The sequence below is a fragment of the Chelon labrosus genome, assembly GCF_963514085.1.
Source record: "Chelon labrosus genome assembly, chromosome: 10".
NCBI classification, from domain to species: Eukaryota; Metazoa; Chordata; class Actinopteri; order Mugiliformes; family Mugilidae; genus Chelon; species Chelon labrosus.
The window spans coordinates 25,287,032-25,308,829 of record NC_140360.1 but is presented as its reverse complement, the minus strand read 5'-3'; the positions used below and the strand labels follow the sequence as shown (position 1 = coordinate 25,308,829).

The 21,798-nt window shown below is 38.5% G+C and overlaps 1 protein-coding gene across 2 annotated transcripts; it reads right to left on the bottom strand.

Moving 5' to 3' along the window:
- Positions 1-1,096: 1,096 nt before the first annotated feature.
- Positions 1,097-21,796, bottom strand: dnajc5ab (DnaJ (Hsp40) homolog, subfamily C, member 5ab). 2 transcript variants are annotated; one of them, XM_084552543.1, is made up of 6 exons: positions 21,600-21,796; positions 7,151-7,342; positions 6,609-6,778; positions 5,908-6,121; positions 4,546-4,717; positions 1,097-4,342 (listed from the first exon to the last, which is right to left on the bottom strand). In XM_084552543.1, the coding sequence occupies exons 3-6, from the start codon at positions 6,713-6,715 to the stop codon at positions 4,245-4,247; spliced, it is 591 nt and encodes a 196-aa protein (XP_084408669.1). In that variant the 5' UTR covers positions 6,716-6,778; positions 7,151-7,342; positions 21,600-21,796; the 3' UTR covers positions 1,097-4,244. The 2 variants fall into 2 exon arrangements, with proteins under 2 accessions (XP_084408669.1, XP_084408668.1); XM_084552542.1 differs by lacking the exon at positions 7,151-7,342 and having other exon boundaries at positions 21,600-21,795.
- Between the last annotated feature and the right edge of the window lie 2 nt (positions 21,797-21,798).

The window sequence follows — 21,798 nt, the reverse complement described above, 5'->3', positions numbered from 1 at the left end:
GTTACACCCAGACAGTTCTCTCTTAACAGTGTTACGTTTAACATTTTATATTCTTCCACTTAATACTACATTAATTCAGAGACACATGAGACCTAACCTGATCATTTAAGTGTCCTTCGATTAACACTTTAACCCCCTTACCTAACACCTTTTTAACATTTCTAAGCACTAAATTAGCATTTAACAAATAGTTTGTAAAGGTTAGAATAACGCTATAAATCAGAAAATAGGAAATGCTGGGGAACCGTTGACAAGAATATAGGATGGTCTGATTTTTGGTGCTAAATAATGAACTGGTACCTTTTTTTTTGTAGAATTTGTAATTGAGTTTATGACGCATGAAGAATTTGCAGCATAACAATGCCACAGTGCCTTGCGGTGATCCACATGGCACTAGTCTAGGGCCCCCCAAGTGCATACACTGAGGGATATTACCAGACACTCTACACATTATAAACCACAGTACAAAAGTACATCAATAGTTTTATGGTAACATCAGAACAAATGCATAAGCTGATTACCAGTCTGGTCAATTTTTTTAATTATTAAGAAACATAAGTGGTATTTCACATTCATTTAAATAATGTATCATGCCCAATTTCATGTTATTCATGCTGCTTATCATAAATATCATGAAAATGTGTAGTTATAGATAAGCTGATGGTGTTCATCTACACGCAGTGCTATTAGTGATCATGTGCATATCAAATCACTGAATTAAGACAAACAAAAAGTAAACTGGAGGGTTGCATTCATTACTGTATGTGGCATAACCTAGTTGTAATATATAGCAATACAATGTGTAACAGTTGTATCACACTTTGTTGCATAGTTCCACAGAGTTATTGCTTTGGATCCCTAGTTTATTTATTAAAAACAATATATGACGAGGATATTCAAGTATACATTTCGAGGCTAAAAGCAATACTTGACTTTCATCTTACAAATATTTTACGGTGTTCAACAGGGCAGTTACCTTGGTCCTCTTCTTTTCTTGTTATTTATGCATCCTTTTTGGATTTTATTTTTTGGGTCCTTTACAAATATTTTGTGGTATTTATACAAAAATAACAATATAAGTTGATGTCATAAATGCAACAATTTAATCAAAGAAACTCCCAGTGAGAAAAGAGGTTCTGAAGCATCAGAAACATTTATTTTACAACAGTACATCAGATTTACCCATACGTCTGCCTGACAGATGCAAACATCAGTCCATGCTAAAAACAGAAAGCCTCTACATCTCTATGTACTGTGTCACTGCGTGTATATACAGCAGGTCAGCCATTTTGTCACTTCATTGTCAAAATGGTTCACATCTAAAATTCTATACATCCCCTTGTAGTTAATCAATTATTAAAAAGATAAGAAAAATAAAATAAATAAAATAATGGTTCAATATTATGATAATCTGGTCGCTATATTCACACTTACATCAGTTCTTATTATTTATGTTATTATTTAAGATTGAATAATGGAAGTATCTTGATTCCAGGTTTATGTTACTTCAGGCTTCACGCTGCATTCACTCATACACTGTTGCATGTTTGGTCAATAGAGAAAAAATAGACGAAATTAGGGTTTTAGCGTTTAACACTGTGGCATGTCAATGGTCACAAGGTCAAAACTTATTGCGTACAGAGTGAAAATGGGGTATATGGAGGCTTCAGAAAAACACATTAAAAGGCCCTTAAAGGTATTTAAATCCTACACTGGACAAAAAGTCCAACTTAAATCTTTAACAAAATACATAACCAGGAATAAAAACCAGACAACATCAAACTTTGAATGGAGTTCAAATGTCTTTAGAAAAACAGACAGGGCACACATTGGAACCACTTTGTTCTGTAGAGATGTAAAAAAAAGGTATTAAGTGGCCAAGACCAATAACTGGATTTAGCTCCATTTCATTTTTTGGGGGGGCCTCAAACTGTGAACCTTCAAATTCATAGGACAGTTGTGGAAAATACTTAATTTGCGCTTATTGCACTTTCTCATGATATGTATAAATACATACTGAGTGTGTATTTCATTCAGAACTCAATATACAGTGAATAAATTAGCCTGTGTGGTTTAGTGTAGGTTTTTTTGTTTATGAAAATGAAACTACTGACACAAACAACGACAATGTTTCTGATGCACCTGTGTTTTCTTGTTACTGGACTGCTAGTTGTCTCTGACAAATACGGAACTACAAGTATTGTTCTAGTAAAATTATATCCTAACTAGTCTGATTGTTGTAAACTGTCATCCATTTGCTATGATGATTGTATTTTCTACAATGAACGAACAGGACTTTGGATATCAATGTCCTCCCTTCGTTAACAACATAAATAAGAAAAACAAAAAAATGAGGAGCAAATCTAGAGACAGATGGAGGAAAAAAACAAGTGTTAAAATATCTGACCAACTCAAAGAAATACAGTGAAATCTAGACATACACTTTACACGACATGTACAGCATTTTTTACTTTTCACAAAACAAATTGAAATCTAGAAACAAAAAAGGGGGCTCAATCAGTGTGTAATGTATGTTTGTGTGTACTGTATGTTTGTACTGTATGTATGTTCTTCCGGGTGACAGCAAGTCACTAATGTATGTTAACGTCTACTAATAACACTGTTCTCTGCTTTAATATGAACCACGGAGCTGATTCGTTTACATGATTGAGAAAGTGAATTGAGGTTGAACATTAAGGAAGGAAAAAGTAAAGGAAGAAGAGGAAGAGGAGAGAAGAAGTCAGTAAACCCACAGTGGAGCAGCATTAATTAAAAAAAAAAAAAAGATCTAATCACTGCCATGAGGAACTTCAGAAATGTGATTATGTTTCCAATTAATAATGAGAGTAACTGATGAAAAGAAGAGTGAGGACGCAGGGAAGAACAGCTTATATAATTAAAGTTTCGGAGTATTATTTGTCTGCTGACTGGTGCTGACTCCCAGCTATGTTTGATCATGGCCTTGCGTGACAAAGCTGGTTGAGATTCATTCCCAGCAGCTGCAGGCTTTCCAGTGCTTCCACAAGGAAGACAGTTGAATCTCAAAGCATTTCCATCCAGCAGAGAACAGTTTACGATGAAAGGTTAACTGGGGGACATAACTATAATGATTTTGCGCCATTTGATTTTAAAAAAGAAAAGCATGGGAAACCGAAGCCAGAACAGCAGCTGTTGAAGTGTGAGCTGCCCCCTCCTGTCATAATGTTCATGAGGGTATTGAGGACAAATAAACACCTACACCCCACCCGGTCCCATCAACTCCTCTCTGAACGTACAGACAGAATCTTTGACCTACTTCCAGCCACCACAGAGTTAACAGAGAAGTGTTTCCTAGCAAGCTAAAACGAGACAGTTTGTTTCCCGTCCATAGGTAGAAAAGTCCAGATATTAGTTAACAAATTGTTGAATGACAGCTAAAAAGAGCGATTCTTTCTGCCCAGATTTCCTCCTGATTAGCTTCAAGGACTCTTAATGTCCAGATATGGTCCAAACACACATGAGTGTGCATCATACACTTTTGCGTGTGGACTGTCAGAGCAAACCATAGAAGAAAAGACCGTCAAACTTATGCAGGAAGTGATTCATGCAAGAGGACAGCGAAAACATTCTCCTCTCCAGCATTTCAACAGATGGCAGATTCTTTTAAATTTTTCTCACTAAAATTGCACATTTCCAGAATTTGAGACTGAGAGCAATTGGATCCGTATCGAATGTCATGTCTTACACCACAATGGCACATGACAGAAGCATTACTGTTAAAATTCATGGTTTATCTTTAGTGTTATTGTTGCTTTATGTTTGGTCAACTAAAATGTATCTACAATCTTGTCTGCTCAACAACTCCTGTTAGAAAAAATGATAAACATAACCTTTTTTTTGCCAACGTATTCAGTATTTTTTGCCTTTTTTAACAGGGTTGTATGCATGTAGATCCATATTGTTATGTATTTAATAAATCTGTTTATCTGTTTATTTACTCTCTTTCTCCTCATTTCTTCCTCACTCCTTCACCCATCTTTAACCTCAACTCACCAACATTTGGCTGAGTGATAGTAGTATTTGCTGGTGTGTGTGTGTGGGTGTGTGTGTTTCTGCATGTGGAGGAAGAAGGAAACTGACAATAAAGTGTTAAAAGTGTGTGCAGAATATGCATCCGTCCTGTGATTGTGATGGAGCCAGTTGTGTGTGTGTTGTTGGCTGATAATGTAGCTATGATGAAGTGCGAGATGTGTGAGAGTGTGTCTTTAGTATGTGTCGGTCTTGTAGCTTTGGTGGGCATCAGTGGTGAGCTGGGTGGTTTCTGTGGCTGAAGACGGCTGCATCACGATGGGCTCACCGCCATCTGGGGAGAACACGCACACATCAGAAATCATGACAACTTAAAAAAGACAAAAAAAGAATAAAAGACAATGAAGTCTTAAATGCTTGTGTCCTCTGGATTATCTTAGTCTTTGCACTGACTGAAAAACTATGAGGCAATTCCATATTTAAAAACACTGAGGGAGGTTTATCTGACGTTGATCGGTTCTAACTTCCCCTCCTCACCTCTCTCGTCAGCGGTCATCTGGGCCTCGAGGTCCTCGGGGGAGACGTAGAACTCGGGCTCTTGGTCCATGGGCGGCCGAGGTTTACATTTGCCGCAGCAGCAGTTACAGCAGCAACATAGGCAACAGCAGAAATAACAGCCTGTGGCCAGGCAGCAGAAGACGAACAAGCCCTGTGGGATGAAGGTGCAGAGAGAACTTTACAACTGACTGACGTAGCAGAGCAGCTGCAAAAAAACAACAACAGAGGAAACCCTTTCTCAGGTTTGTATATTAGTACAGACGCCCTGCGCTACGAAAGCCCTGAAAGTGATTTACAATACGAAATCCAAGACAGTGGATGTAATTTAGCATTTTTTGAGGCTTTGCCTGTCCAATTTATTCTTGTTTTTGTCAAATTGTTCTACAATTGAGTCTGATAGTAGATTAAACTGTCTTTCATTAAAATATGTAGATTTAATAGCTCTACTCAGTAGCGGCTATATTTGTGTGCTGGGGAAATGGTACTGGGACTTGTGGTACCAACACACTGGTCATAATGGCGAGGAAGACCAGCTGTGTTGTGGGAATGGACACAGGCAGTCTGGATACAGTGACAGGGAAGAAGATGAGGGCAAGCTGAAAGCCAACCCATGTCATCCTCTCTATGCAGAGCATGTTTTTTTAACAGTCTCCTTTATTCTATTCTTCAATGTTCTCTGTTGCTATTGTTCCACAACTCTGTAAACTACTTTTGATTAATTTATAGGCATGTGGTCATTGTTCCTGCTTTGAATTTCCCTTTAGGTGCCTCAGTATAGGTACATCATTTGAATACATAGTCACTGGAGCTACTTGGCAAAATAAAATAAACTGAGACAACAATGTTAAATACAGTTGTCTTTCCCAGTTACAATACATATATAATATAAATTTCTGTTCTCTGACATAAACAATGGATGGAGTAGGATTTTTTTTACTTTCATTATTACTTCACAAAGCCGTGGGAAACAAATTCCAAGTTAGTTGAGCTGATTTCCTGAATTTTTGAGTCTACACCTCAGGTATTAAATCATGGAAGAGAAGACTTTAAAGCATCATGATATTAATGAAGTGCTTTATCTGCATCTGGGGTGAGGAAAGTATCAGGGTCCTTCTCATTAAACCTGGACATTAGATACCAGTTAGCACTGACTTCTAAAGAACAGCACTGACGTGAATTTAATCCCTGATTAAATTTCATTTCTACAGCTGCAAACCCAGTTTCATTTTACAGTCTTTGTCCCAAACCTTTTCCTTGCAAGGTGAATCAAAAAGAAAGACAGAATCTACTTTATAGTACATCTATTAGCCTCACAATCTGCTTCAGTGTGTCACAACGTACCTTCGCCCACCAGCTGGAAAGAACGAAGTAGGTGTTGACGTTCTCCTCTCCGAACTGTTCCGCCACATAGAGGCCCAGTGAGCCGTATTTGTCGTAGATGTTCTTTTTAGTGCCGTCTACCAGGATGGAGTGGGCGTTGTTGATTTCCTTAAACTTTTCAGCTGCATCTGGATTGTCTGGGTTTTTATCTGGGTGGAACTTCAATGCCAATTTCCTGTAAAAAGAAACAGGGAATGGGAATGGAAGGCTCAGTGGAGGATATCTGGACGTCTGAATCACACCAACAATGAGTAATAATTCATTTCCTCAATGATCTCATGTATCTCACAAACTATGGAGGTTGTAGGTTTGGAGGTTGACTGCTAGCCAGAAAGCAGCCAGAGTTAAGGCAACTGTCAAACTATTTCAAGAGTCAGGAAAGACTTTCACTCATGATGATTTCAGTGTTACTACAGACTGAATATTGCACGTTTAGAAACATGGAGCTGTGGCGGCTACAGTTCAAAAACAGTGATGAAGTAAGACAAAAAAAAATAGTCAATGTGATGGTCAGAAAGATGTCACTGAAGAATGCTGTCATTAGCCTCTGGAGACATTTTAACACTTAAAGGAACTGGTTAAAGGCCTCTGACTCCCTCTAGTGGTTTACAAAGTAAAACATTCCTATTCTCTCTTCTCTTTGTGTGTGAATCAACATATACCTGTAACACTTCTTGATGTCCTCTGTTGTGGCATTCTTGTCGACTCCCAGGACGGCATACAGCGATTCCCCTGATGTGGAGAGAGCCCTCTGTCTCTGGTGGTCCATGGCCTCTGTCTCTCTCTGTTTGTTCCTTCTCTTACTAGTTCCCTCGCTCACTCAGCCTCTCACCTGTCAGATAAAAATAGAAGATTAGTCCCAACAATTCTCAGTTCAAAGAACTTTCATTCACTTTTACTTTCCTTCTTGCACATATTCTTTCTTATACTATTATTAAGAGAGATTAAGTAACCTGGCAACTTCAGACAATGTATGCTGAAGCTTAACTTCTTTTTTATTTCATTTTTTTCTATTTTCTTTTCGCTGCCAATTATTGTTAGGATTAATCAATTAATTACTTTATCGACAAAATGTCATAAAAACCAAAACACTTGCATAAAATACAATAACATTAAAATGAGGCTCACATCGGAGGAACTGTAATCAGAAAATGGGAGGCTTTTTTACTTGATAAACAAATTTCAATTAATCTACAAAATGTACCTTCTAGTTCCCAAATGCCACATCAGACCTGTCACCTCCTTGAGTGGGACACAGCATGCCCACTCAATCCATTAAGCCTTCCTGGTGCTGACAGAATTACACTAAGGCAGTTTCTTCCCTGGCTTTTAGAGGCTTAGATGGTAACAAAACCGGGGCTGGCTGATTCAGAGATGAAGGAAACCAGAGGAAACTCTGAGAACACAAACAGCTTTGATCAGGGGGATTTACACAGGATTTTAGAGTAAATAAAATCAGAGCACATTTGGAAGTTATGATTTAGACCAAATGAACTGCTCATTCCACACTGACTGTAATGCTGCATGTTCATGGCCAGATGGTGACTGGCCTCCTTGTTAACAAGGTGTTGTAGGGTTAAAGGATCAGTAGAGGAAGAGAAAGGAATAAATAAGTTGAATCAGGGTAGCCCAAGTTCAAGTCACCCAACCTGCCCGGCGAGTGTATAAGGAAGAGAGTAGCTGCAGTGTCTAAATAAGGGAATCAGAAGTAGAGGGAGTGGCTCTGACAGAAATACTGTAGCAAAGAACTGTAGAAATTAAACTAAAACGACAAAACACTAACCTCAAAAAAACCCTCTGACCTAAATTTATTTATGTCAATAACTTATTACCTAAAACCTACAAAATATTAGGCAAATATTACATCATTTGGAGCTTGGTGGATGTTTAAATGTCAGCATTATTATAGTGCATACAGAGGTAAAAACTGTCAACCTCTTTGTCCAAGCTGCTGTAGTTCTGTGGCTCTCTTAAATGTTGTCAATTTAAGAGCTAAAAATTAAGACTATGTTGTGCAGTTGGTGCTAGATGTGGTAAAATCCTGATTACATAAATGTTAAAAAAGTGTGGAGGATTCGAGCAGACTTGGAAAACGTGCTACAGATAAGTCCATCCAGTAAAGATGTTGGAAAAACAACACAGTGTCAATGCTGCCAGTTTATGTACAACATAATTGTATTTTATTATTATGCAGCTGAGCTACTGTAACCAATTTTCAACAATTTACCTCATGTATCAGAAAAGTCTGTGTAAGTCTAAGGATTCATTGGTAAGCTAAGTCAACAAGAGTATAATAAACTTGCAAACAGAGCACACCCTTTTGAAACAGCAACAACAGTTGCTCTAACAAACCAGCTCCAGGCAGGAACTGAGTTGATAATAAGCCAGGTGAAGTACTGAAGCATATTTTCCTGAAGGAAATCCACTCCCTGACCTTTGAAGTGTGTAGTAACTGAGCCTCAACATTGACTAACCTATCCCTGTCAGATAGCAGGTGTAGGGGGGTTAGCAGGCTTAGAGACCACAGTAAGCCAATTCAGTTACACAGACATGCTTTAATTAACAAGAAAATAAGCTGCATGCTGTCTTCACCCTAGATCTGCACTTCTCTAGTGAGGAAATGCAACTGCTGAATGTCACATTAGCATTCTGACAAGGTCCCAGTTTGTTTCCGTATCAATTCATTTTCAGTTTCTATATAAATTTGGCTTAGTTATGAAAATTGAAATGTATGTGGTATTTCCTCAATATTTTACCTCCTGTTGGCCCATCTTGTATATGGCTTTGCTTTTGTAGCAATACCCAGCCCTAGTGATCAAAATACATTACACAGTGGTTTTTGCGGCTTTGCTAAGAGGTGTGCACACATAAAGAGAGTTGCAGCAATGTGGCAACAGGGGTCAAGAGGGGGAAAAAAAACATGCAAAGTGAGTGGGTACCAATTTCGAGAAATCTTGTCTTTGCGAGATGCGGCTCAGGTGACAACCAATTGGAGCGACAGATACAACTAACCCCATATGTTTACAGCGAGGAGTCCACAGTTCACAACTTTGGTTCCTTCGACCAAATTCACCTTGTTGAAAGCGGATCTGAAGTCTCAAATCTGGGCGAACCCAGTTCGAACAGTGGCATAATTGGCAATATTTGGCGTTCCAATTGTGCAATTTCACTACCCTTACCTACCAGCCAACAATGTTGTTGAGGTCAAATCACCAGAAGTGAAAGTTTAACTGAGGCAGTGAGTGGGAGGAGGTTAACTTTAGCAGGCTGTGACTGGATTGTCACCTAAACATACGGGGATAATCTTAAACAGAGTATGAGATGAAGGCATTTTATGGATTAAGACCGAGCATGAAGAGACATTCATCATAAACAAAGATGGTATATTGTATAGGGAATATAAAGATGACAAAAAAGGGGCCTATATGGCAACAGATGGCTGTTATTGCCATGGCAACCCTACAATTCCTCAACAACAACGCCTCCCTAAATCCCGCCCACTACTGTGCAGTGGCAACATAGATTCACACCACCTGACTGGGATTAACCAATGAGGGCGATTCATCAGTACTCCAGGGATTAACAACACACTGTGAGACTGTGCTATGTATGTATGTGTGTTTGTGTGTGGTGAATAGTAACATCCAACCACCAACAGCACGATGCCTAAACCAAAGACTCTGCCTTCCGGAGCTGAGCGGCCAATGAGATTTTGTCTTGGTGAATGAGCTGAAAGCCAAACTGGCCATTCACAGGAACAAACAGACCGGAAAGAATTAACACACAGCGTAATGAGTGTGACAGCATATGGTGTGGGTCTTAACATGTGATACTGTGCCTTCACACCTGAGTCTCACACTCATTTACTTTACTGAATTTTATCCATAAAAAGGCTTTGATCATATAATGTTTTAGCTCGGCGTCGCCCAAATTTCTCCCACAGCCACTGTTGTTTGGATTTAGTCATTCATCAATAGTATATGTGATTTTTAGTAACAATGAAAAACTGGTGTCTTGTTTTGTTTAACAACAATAAAAGCAGAAATTACTAAAGTACAAATTTCCTGCAAATTGACTGTAACCACTGGCCACTATGTATATACAATTTTGTAAATTTTAGATGCTTAGATTGCATAGTAACCATCAGGAAGACATCTGATTAGTCACAAACTTCTTCTGCAACAAGAGACAATTGCCGCGTTTGGAACCGAGCATTCCACGAATAATCTGAATAAAAATGTCTCATGTAAACACCTGAGTAAGAATGACTGGTCCAATCAGAAGGAATTTATAATCAGATAGAAAAGAGTATTGTAAACCTTTGATAATCTGTGAAATATGAAAATAATCATAAACACTTGATCTGATCGTTTCTCATCGTTGATTGTTTGAAAAAATTTATAATTTTAGTGCACATTTGCACTGGTCTCATTTTATGATAGAATTTTATTTACCAGAATTTCTTAGAATGATTTCTATCGGATTAAAGAAATATTGTCCATGGCAACTCAGCCAACGCCCACTGCAAAGAAGAGTCACAAAGAACTACCTTTAATGTCAAGAGCACAAAAGAGTCCTTAAAAAGATGATCTGACCCCCACAGAATGGTGATGCCAATCAAAATAACTGTCCTCATAACTAAAATGAGATATGTTAAGGAATAACTTTCATAGAACAAACAGCTAGACAAATTTCTAATATTACTGTTAGATCAATATTGGGGCCGATCAAGGCATTTTTTTAATAATCAGATTGGATCTGTATTGGGCTTAAGCCAAGAGTGATCTTTTGTTATTATGCATTTTAGTTCTTCCATAAACCAAAACCATGTCCATGTAGCGTCAGAACGTTTTGTTCCTTTTCTGTTTTAAGGCGTTTGGATAGCGTCTAAGCTGCCAAAAATTAAAGAAGAGGAACCAAAATCACATGACTTAACATGCCTGCTGTGTGGAAGTTCTTTTCTCTGGAATATGAAGCCAGTCAGACAGCAAATTTGCAAATTGTGCAATGTGGATGCTTTGCGAGGTGACAGTAGGAGATCATAGGTGATCATCATTCAACAGAATACGTATACTTAACCGAAAAAACAACAACAAGGACTGAACCCTGAGTTTTAAAGAAGAAAAAAGTTTCCTCTAGACAATGTCAGGGAGAAAAATAGGAAATTTAGTTAATTTAATACAGGACCGGCACATGGACTATCTGATACAGAATATTAAAAGATCTGTATAGAGCTCCGGTAGCTGACATTACCCTGCACCAGAAATTTCAACGCTACCATATTGGCAGGAAAGCGTGCTTTTTGAATAACAATTCGGTTGACAACTGCAAGCAACTAACTAACTTGTCCTTGTACCAGTTACATCCAAAAGTGGTTGACAGCTGTTGTGCCCCAGGATGCCAGAATAGTCGGGGACAAGCAAAGGGGAAATAGTTTTATAAGATTCCCAAAGATCCCGCAAGACGGCAGATGTGGATTATTGCAACCAAACGCGCAAAAAGCAGGCACGAGAAAAAGGAGCAGTGGGATCCCTCAAGAAACGGATCTCGCTTGTGTAGCAATCACTTTGTATCAGGTAGAGAATCCAGCGTTTTCCAAGTGTTTTTCAATTTCCAACTGTTTAAAGTGCGCAGTAAACTCTGTTGGCCTGAAATCAGCGCTTGTTGTTCTTTTTGGATTTCCCAGTCTCCATAACAAGCAAGACATAATCAAACACCCCATAAAAATCTGAATAACATACTACGTGTCAAACATGCTGCTGTCGGTATCCAAAGGTCTGCTTGATGCTATAGTATACAATGTGAGGTGAAAGTCTGTGTTTATAATTCCTGTGTGTTCATAAATTGTGTAACAACACACAGGATCTTAAGTGCAGAGAAAAAAAGTAACACAACACAATATAAAAGCTGCAGTGAATTCAACTGAAATGCTTGTTGTTGTTAATCATGCAACAAATCATGTGATATTAGCAACTACATTTCCTTTTTTAATTGAGAGAGGAAGTATGGAAGGCAAAGATCTGCAATCAAACTTTCTAACTTTAGGCAATACCACTGAATTTGTTTTCTTTGTTGAAGGTTTAAATTGCACTGCTCCTACTTGAGAAAACGCACCAAAATGTAAACTCAAAATTTAATTGTATACAAAAGTCGCTGTCAGGTAACACTTATCTATAACTTCTGCCCACAAGAAGTGACTAATCAAGACTGCACCCACTGATACAATAGAGAGTGCGTGTTGCGTACATAAAAATAACCACGAAAGGAAAAAGACACAATGTCACTGACTCTTTCTGTTGAAGACTGTTTTCTTTGAGCTCATTATGTGACAGTCTGAATTTCATGTCTACAAAGTTGTGCTAAGTCACTTCCTGTGGGCGACCATGTGTCGCTATCTTAAAATCTACTACAGATAACAGCAACATGGGTGACTATGCGAACTGTTTACGTCTCATAATCATAATAAAAATCAGGAGTTGAAAGAAGTCTTATGTATCTATGGCATTCACAAGTTCTGTATATGAACCAAATATCAAAGCAATCATGTCTGTCAAGGATTAAGATGGTTTAATCATTTCGGTGAATGAAACTAATACTTTTTGTAAGCTTGCAAGGGAGGCACAGCAAAAGATGTGTTTGACCAACTAAGAACTAGGATTAACAGATACTCTTCTGTTTGATCACAAACTTGCACACACGGCAAAATATTGTTCAAATTATCATGGCACATCACTGACATGATCCCGCGTGGGAAGCAGATGTAAAGAAAACAGACTGTGATGCAACAACTTAATGTTACTTTATAATACTTGGTGCTGAATAAAATAAAGCTGGTTTAATATCTGTCAGGTAGCCTTTACTGTTCCTTGGCAACCCCACGAGCTGCTCTCTGTCCTTGTTGACTAGTTCCTCTAATTGGTTACTGTGAAAGCACTGACGTGTCATCCAGATTTTAAGTTACCCATACATATTGTCTAGTACAGTGGTTCCCAAACTTTTCACAGCCCGTACCTCTTCAGACATCTGACCTCCAGCCATGTACCCCTTACTCTCACGTACTTAGAAAAACAAATGTCTGTGAGCCTGCCGCCACCCCCACCACCCACATTTAGCATGCATAACATACAAATAAAATGTCTTAAAGTGAATTATTTCTCACAAAATAGATTTATTTGCCAGCATTTTCACTGAGCAGCAGTAGTTCACTTTTGAAAAAAAATAAATCTACCAAACATTTCTACATTTGTGGGCTGACTGGTGGTAGCAGATGAGGTCTCTCTGGAAGGGCAATCTATCCGTTTTAGCCATTTATCAATTTTCGGCGGTGAGCAGGGCGACCTAGTTTACCTCAGACTGATGACTTGACAGCTCAAATGAGTTATTAGAATTGTTGACGACATAATCTATTTTTTAATCAAGAAAAATTGGTGCACTGCACCTTTAGAAAAATAGTGCTGTCTCTTTAAGAAAGACGTAGTCTTGAGTTGTTGTTGAAGTTATGCGTGGCTGTGGATGTGTGCCGCTGAACTGAGGGCATGTTGCAAATATAAAGTAAAAATAAATAAAGATGAACGTTTGTCTTGCTGTTTGATTTGGAGGTGCAACAGATAAATGTTTTAGACTAACATCTAAAACATTTTTTTTTTCAATGGCACGCGATCTACCCGCACTACAGACCGGTAGATCGATTGCGAACTACCGGTCGATCGCAATCGACGTAATAGGCACCCCTGATCTAGCTATTAACATGACTGACTCACATGAAAAACAGTCTTTTGATTTTTCATTTAGGTGGAGAATCAGAAAATGAGAAAACAACACGTTATCCGTTTTTTTCAGTTTCAAAATGTAATCAGGCTGAGTTCAGAATCAACTCTTTCGCGTACCCCCTACGTCACTTTACGTACCCCCAGGGGTGCGCGTACCCCAGATTAGGAATCACTGGTCTAGTACAACCTTATCTTCAGTATAAATTAGTTTAATTGTAGGATACCAATGTGGTGAGAAAGACTGATATAGTCATCGCTATAGTTGGTTGTGAGTTAGTCTTGATTTTATTGTGATCACTGTAAGCGGTGGATTAAAATAATCCAATAAAGGGGCTGTGCTGTGGTTTCAAACATAAACTTGAAATTGTGATCACTGTTTTCTGTTTTGGGAACCTAACATGCCATGCTAGAAAAAGAAAAATTAGGCTGGACGCCTGCAGGTTTAGATGAAACAAATATCCTGAAGGCATTTGTTTTCATTGGTATCAATCAGACCAGAGCGACAAAGGATTTTTCACCATAGATGGACTGCATATTGTTTACTATGACTTGGTGAAATAATTGTAGATATTAAAGCTAAGCCATGATTATATCGTTTGAATGTGAATCTGTGTAACTACCTTTGTAGGACAGTGGTAGGAAACCTGCTGTGAACAGCTAGAAAACTAAAATCTTACAAAAATAAAACAAACATAACCAAACCCACAAAATAGTTCCAAGCTTGTATACACTATAGTTAAACGAACTGCTGAAATGATACAAAGAATGATTTTTTAAAAAACATGACCCTCAATTATTCTTAACTGTTGTAATTCGTTTTTTTCTGCATTGTGGGGAAGACATGGATCATTTGTCAGGTTTATTGACGACACAAGTCACCAGATGCTGTCTGTGTATTGTGCCAAAATTAAATACAGAAAGTGCAAATGAATGCAAATTATGCAGGCTGTGCATTTAACGTGACTCTACTGTGCTGATGCTTGCACACACACAATCATTGTAATACTTCATGTTTTCACATTTTAAATACCACATAAATATACACAAACTGCTTGTAGTACACATTCAACCTTTTCTGTTGGACGTTGTTTGCGTCATCTAAAGACCCTCAGCATCAATATATGGACATTACTCAAAATATGAACACAAGCAGATCCAAGATCTAAAATCAAACCTGTGAATACGACAATTACACACATGCAGCTGTGTCCTCCTTTCAGTGTAATGAACATCTGTTTGCCGCACAAAACACACCGCAGCTCTCCAAACACTGCACACACACACACACACACACACAAAAAAAACAAGCAAAGCTCTTACTTTGCAGATAACCAACAGGCCATTTTATTCTCAAAATGTGTCTGGATAACAAACTGACATACTAAAACTACAGGCCATAGGCTGAAGCAGGTTTTCCTGGAAGTGTGCGGAAATGTAATCAACAGCAATAGGTTTTATTCAACTGGACATCTTTATATTGCATTAATTCAAGTGTCTGGTGAATTAGAAATGTGACTTCTTTCCTTTAACTTATTAACAAATGGCCACTGACAGATGAAGTAGACATTGACCATCTTGTGACAATACAATGTTCTGTTGGGAAACGTTTAGACCTGGCATTCATGTGGATGTTACTTAGACATGAAGCACCCACCTAGACCAGACCAGGCACCCCATCCCATAACAATGACACTCAATGATACTGAGTAACTAACATTAGCTGTGCAGGTAGGCACAGATGCAATGCAATATAGACATTTTTAATATTCTGCCTTGGTCTGTTCCCATAAATAAACTCCTGCAAGATGTCCCAACCCACAGAATGGTGCGGACTAAATGGTAATCCTCCATGATAGACAGACTGGAGAAACATTTGGTTCTGAATGTGAACTCTCTAACATCCTCACTGCTCACTGTGAAAAGATTCTGTCTTTTCTGGCTCAGTTTAAGGAGATAATTAGAGAAGTGAGCTCCTCTGATGCAATTCTTGCTTGAACTCTGCTTGACAGACTCCAGAATAGAGAAACAGACAAGGACCAAGGCATAAAAAAGACAGGGAAAAAAGACAGGATGTGTGAAGGCTGAACACTGACATTCATTGGTTTGTTTCTTCTCATTTTGCTTCCCAGCTGATGAAGATGCACCAGTTGTGTCATTTCAAACATGTGCTGAAGCTTTCTCTTTTACTGTATTCACATCCATCTCACACTTCTCCTCTGTCACTGTTGTTGTCATCACACTCACTGCGTCTCTCTTCCTGCCCTCCATCTTTGTCATCACTTCCTCATTAACCTGTCACACGTCTTCTCTTCTCCTTCCTCATTTTCAGACTCTCCAATCCCACTCTTGCCACATTCTTACCCCTCTTCATTGTTTTCCGTTCCCCCTCTTTTCTCTCAGCTGTGTCACTTCAACATTATCACCACTTTCATCTTTCAATCCCATACACCATCTTCTCTCCAAGTGTCATTTCTGCTTCTGCTTGCCTGTATCCTTCTTTTCAGCCCAACTTGCCATCTGGGAATGATCAAACCCCCTCTTAAAGCAAAAGAAAGAGGTAATGTAAAGTAAAAGGACGGAAAGGTTCAATTTGATGGAATTTCATCAAACCCCTACATTGTATTCAACACATCCTCTTCAGCTCATCTCTCATTGTTCTGTTTATAGTCTTCAAGAACTGAAACCCCATGTTTCTGCTGTTATAATTATGTCTCTAATAAATGATTCAACTTGACTGACACGTGGCTTTGACAAGACTAGGAAATGTGTTTACTCTGTCAGATACCTAAGATCAAGCCACAATTATCATTTAAGGACTGAAAACAGAGAGACACAAAAGGAGGGGGAAGCTGAATCTCTACAGTAGCTATTCGACAAGTTAGGAGGACTGGGCTGTTAATGTATACAACTCATTTGAACTTTTTAGCTAGTAAAAGGCAAAGGAGGCTTAAAAAACAACAACTCTTGATTATAGAGTGTGTGTGGCTCACTATTCATTCACTGAGATCAGGTTACAAACACAGACACACACACACAGCCCTGGCCATTCCTGCCTGACAATCAATAGATGGCAATGTGAGCTGCTACGACTGACACAGTAAACACAGCTGTCACACACATGCATGCAAGGCAGGAAACTATTTACGGGTGCATTTTTTTTTTTTTTGTTATTCAGTACTGACACAGACAAAGAGAAGAAAATAATAGTAATAATTTCCTTTGTTTGTTTGGTTGCTTTGGCCAGGTGATAACAATGATATTATCACGATATAATGACAGTAATGATATAATTCTATGATGTGTTTCTTTGTTTGAAAAAATAACCAATCAGACACACACACACTGTCCAAAGAAAAGCCATTATGAATCACCAGGGGAGTAAATTGTGTTTTACAAAACATGCAAAAAGATAATAATTTTAAAAAATCAGATCGGGTCTCAGATCGGCCAATGATCAGTATTAAATGATTGGGATCAGGGGCAAAAAAACTTGATCAGGGCACCCCTACACTATAGCTGACATCGCCCGACAACCCTGTGCAAGATAAAAATAGTGAAAAATTAAATCAGTATGAAATAAGTCAGTGCAGCTATATAGATTATTGTATGTCAACATCTGCAGTCCTCCTGAGAGGCATTAGTGTTGGTGGAAGCTGCTACCACAGCTTCTGTGCTGACTTAAGATGATGCAAATACTGTTCCAGGAATCTACACCCCTTTTTCAAGGAAACCGTCGTGTGGTGGGTTAGGAGTGAAAACATTCCACATGATTATAGTAATGATGGTTCATCTGTTTGGTAATCAACTAAAGAAGCTGTGTGGTTCAGTAGCAAAATATCTTCAAAGCGAAAGTATTTTGAGTTCACACTTATAAGAAGAATCATGCTCGCCCTTGTTCAGACAGCTGAACATTAAAATGAAAAAGGAGGTAAAAGAAGGTAGAAACAGAGTAGAGCTGAACACAGAGTGCCTATAAGGCCACTGTTCTGAGCAAAGGTTACCTTTATACAAATTAGACACACGCACACACACACACACACTTTCTCATCAGTCTCTAAATCTTGGCAGAGGTATGCAAAAAGGCCAATCCAATTCATTAGCTAATGTCCAATCAGCTGCCTGTCAGCGTTTGTACATCAGCTTTCTTAATGGACACAGACATGCTAGCAGTGCAGGAGAAAACACTACAATAATAACCTGGACTTGGATAAGTTACAACGAGTAAAAACCCTACACTCCAAAAAACGTAAAAAATACACGTGTCTGCAAATTATTGATCAATTATTTCAGCAGTACTGCATAAATACACAGTCTAGACAAACTAATTTCACTTGCTGAAAAACAATAATATTACCTCAACTATCAATTAGATTATGTTTTGAATAAACCTGTTAAAATAGAGAATTTTCAATCTTAGTACAACCTTGCTAACCCTGCTAAACTGAGCTTCATTCAATACCACATGTATTTTAAATTAATTTAGCGGAACCAGTCAGCTCAGGTGTAACTGTGAAGCCAGCACAGTTAAAATTAGTATTTTCTATTTAACAATTAACAGCCTCTCTTGTCACACAGTTCAGGTCAAGATAATTTCACTCAGAAACTTCCTATGGAAACAATGCAGAGAACATCCATGATCCACCACAACAAGTCTGTGTCAAAGCGCTGTCAAAGATGGCAGAAGAGGAAAACAGGGTGGGGAGCATGATGAAGATGAGACAGAGGTAGACAAGAGGGGAGACAGTCGGGTCAGGGAGACAGAGATGGAGACAGAAAGAAGTGATTAGTTCAGGGTGAAAAAGAAAAGGAGACAGAAAGTGCAGAGGGAAGGTGAGGGTGAATATTTGACAGACCCATGTGACTTGTGATCACAGGACTCTTACACCATCATGTTTAAAGGACACGCTCTTTTCTTGGTGCGTGTCTGATTTCTCTGATTAGAAGAGAGTACTACACAGTGATTGTTTTACCATTTTAATTATTCACAGTCAGACCAACTAATGAACACCTTTGTTGTGTTTCTGCATACAGGTATTAAATGGTGAGTTTAGCTGCATTGAGCCCAAGGTGCTGTCCATGGGATCAAGTAACACAACACTAGGAAAAAGAGAAGTTGACAGGCCTTGCCAGAAAATACACTGCATATAGATTACGTGACTAACTTACTATTCAGTTAGAAAATAAGAAACAAGGTTATGTCTAATGGAAAGACAGTGAATGTTAATGCAGTATCTTCTGAAAATGTCATACTTTTACCAATCTGAAAATCCTTACACCCAAATTAACTAAATATATTGCATTCTGACAAGAGTGCAGCCTTCTGCAAAATTCCTGTCTAGCCAAGACTGGAAATTGTCTTACGCAATTCTATTTGTCCTTTAGTTTGCCAATTATGTTTTGGATTAATGAATTAATCACGTAGTATATGCTGCTACCCACTGCTCTATGCAACTATTCAAAGATTACTCATTTTCAAGAAGTGAATCTTCACATTTGAGAGGTTGAGGTTTCTGCTTGACAACTTTACCAAACATAACAAGAGTTTACTGTATTTGGATAGTGCTGATTTCCCAACTGATTTTGACTCCCTCAAGCATAGATGTACAGTTTTTTTTGTTTTTTTAAAAAAGATCCCATTTAAAAGCCACTCAGTAATTTGAACTGAAATGAGAACTGCTGTTAAAGTAAGCATTCAATTTAATTACTCTTATTTGAGATGGATAAGATTTTAAAGATGTCAACTAACATATCACTACAGAACATTGTGGCAATCTCTCTCTCATTAAATGAGTTGCACTATTTCTATCCTTCAGTCATAAAACACGTCTTTAAAGCTCAGTTCCTGCAATTGTCTACAACTTGCCTACAACTACAGCTACTGAATATGAACCCTGTAATCCTTCCATGTGAGGACACAAATATCAATACCAAATACCAGTGAGCCAAACTAGGTATCCCAGCTGGGGGATAATTTTAGGTTTTCACGGGTCATGGCGGAGACACTGACAAGAAACTATTGAACTGAGCTACAGCAGCTACATGCAGATACAAAGTAGGTTCAGAAGAAGAAAAAATAATAAAACAATAAAAAGTCACTGACAGAAAGGTCAGTGACTTCTAGTAGAGATGAAGTGACTTGTTGTTTTATCTAATTGTCTCAACAGTTAATTTGCCGGCAATTAATTTAATGAAACAAAAAACTAAGAGATTTAACAGAAGCAATTATTGATAGAATTGTTAGTAAGTTTGGTACCAGACTAGCTGCTCAAATGATTTACTGATTTCTTGTTTTATGTTGTTGAAAATTAAAAATCTGAGAAGCTGTTTAAAAATATTACCATGGACACTGAGGAACTATTTTTTTGACATTTTGGACGCTAAGTAACTAATAATCCATCCTGAAAGTAATCATAAATTGCAGCACCAGTTTTTAGAATAACTGAACCACATTTAAGTCCTAGTGCAACTGCATTGTTGCAGCAGTAATCTCCCTCTCTGACCTACTATTGGTCTGTCATCTAGGCATAACCTGATTTAATGTGACTGGTTTTTATATGACTCACTGATGACCACTGTACCAGATGATGCAGATGACATCATCCACCTTCTTGTGTTCCCCTTAACTCTTACACAGACCTGCTGACTCAGACAAAGAATATGAGCTGGCCAAATGTTTCCTGGACGTAATAAGAGAGCTGATGACATATATGCAGTGAAATACATGCATTATTTAAAGTACTATGGATAAAAGTATTGTGTAAACAGGCACAGCTGCGAATTCAATAGTGTCCAGGGATGTTAAAAAATATTAATACAATAAAAATACAAAAAATACAATATTAATAATCTCATGCAGATACAATACATTGTGGCAACATCACTTGAATAGTTCCCCTAAAATATGCACCTATTCATTATAAGAAAGGTGCATTATATTGCAATAATTTCTGTCATCAAAGAACCTGCCTGGATTATATACTTTGATGGTAGGAGGTCAGAATCACTGAAAAGAACTGATGCATTGCTTACTCAGAAAAACATATCACCACGACTTTCAATGGACCGAACTGCTGCCTGGGTTGCAATGACTAAAAACATCCCAACTTAACTTAATGACAGACCCAATAGAGGTGGCTAAGAACCCCAAACTGATTACGTTTTTGTAATAAAACTCTTATAAACACGTAATCACGCGCTCACACGTCAGACAGTTTGTAATGCCACCTGCCACTCCATATACACATCACAAGCGGACAAAAAAACGATGGCAGCTCTACTCCATCTGTTTCACATTCGCTCGTAGACAAACCAGTAATAGCAGCTGTCCCATTACGAACATTACGAAATAATCTACAATTTAACTATCGATTCTCGAAGAACCTGTTTATTTTGTGGACATGCTTTTGATGAACGTGCAAGTTGCACCTGTCTCTCTAACATGTCCAAAGACAGGCGTCAGCATTGAGAGCAAAAACGCTACAGACTGCAAATCCGGATTTATCCTGTGTTGCCTTTTCTGTTTTACTCAACACTGACTAAAATAGTCACGTTTAAACTGACAAAAATCGCTGTGACACCTCTTGATCTGAATCCAGCGTATGTGTGAGATCACATAACTTACTGTAGGGCTTTCGATTCGTGACTGGCAGCTAAACTAGAAATTACCGGTCGACTCGGGAGTCAAACCGTGGTTAAAGCGGATAATCTCCAGACACCGCATCACAGGAACGCAACCAGCATCCATGTTGGTTAGCCAGCCCATAGCCTAGCTAACACTGAGCGATATGGTTTGAGTAAGCCAGCTAGCACTTAGCTCGCTAACTAATCCAAGGGCAGTAAAGCTGACTAATGTTAGCCTACTGGCTAACTCTGTGCATTTCTTACCTTTTCCCTGCACCGGGCAGCGTGGCTTCTGTTTCTATTAATAACTGAAGCCTAACTCGAGTTTTATAATACTAGCATCCCAGTTGCGCGTTTCTTTCCGCCGCTAAACCATTCAAATAGCCGGGTAGCACAGCGACTGAGCTAACGGCTACTCCGGGAGAGAACAAGCTGTCAATCCGTGCAGGACGGTCGCGCGGAA

Excerpts from the sequence above, each read along its gene's own strand:
- dnajc5ab (XM_084552543.1), bottom strand. The coding sequence starts at position 6,715 with ATGGACCACCAGAGACAGAGGGCTCTCTCCACATCAGGGGAATCGCTG. Across the intron at positions 4,718-5,907 it reads TTTCCAGCTGGTGGGCGAAG|GGCTTGTTCGTCTTCTGCTG; the intron begins GTACGTTGTGAC and ends TTCATCCCACAG. Across the intron at positions 4,343-4,545 it reads GATGACCGCTGACGAGAGAG|ATGGCGGTGAGCCCATCGTG; the intron begins GTGAGGAGGGGA and ends TGTTCTCCCCAG.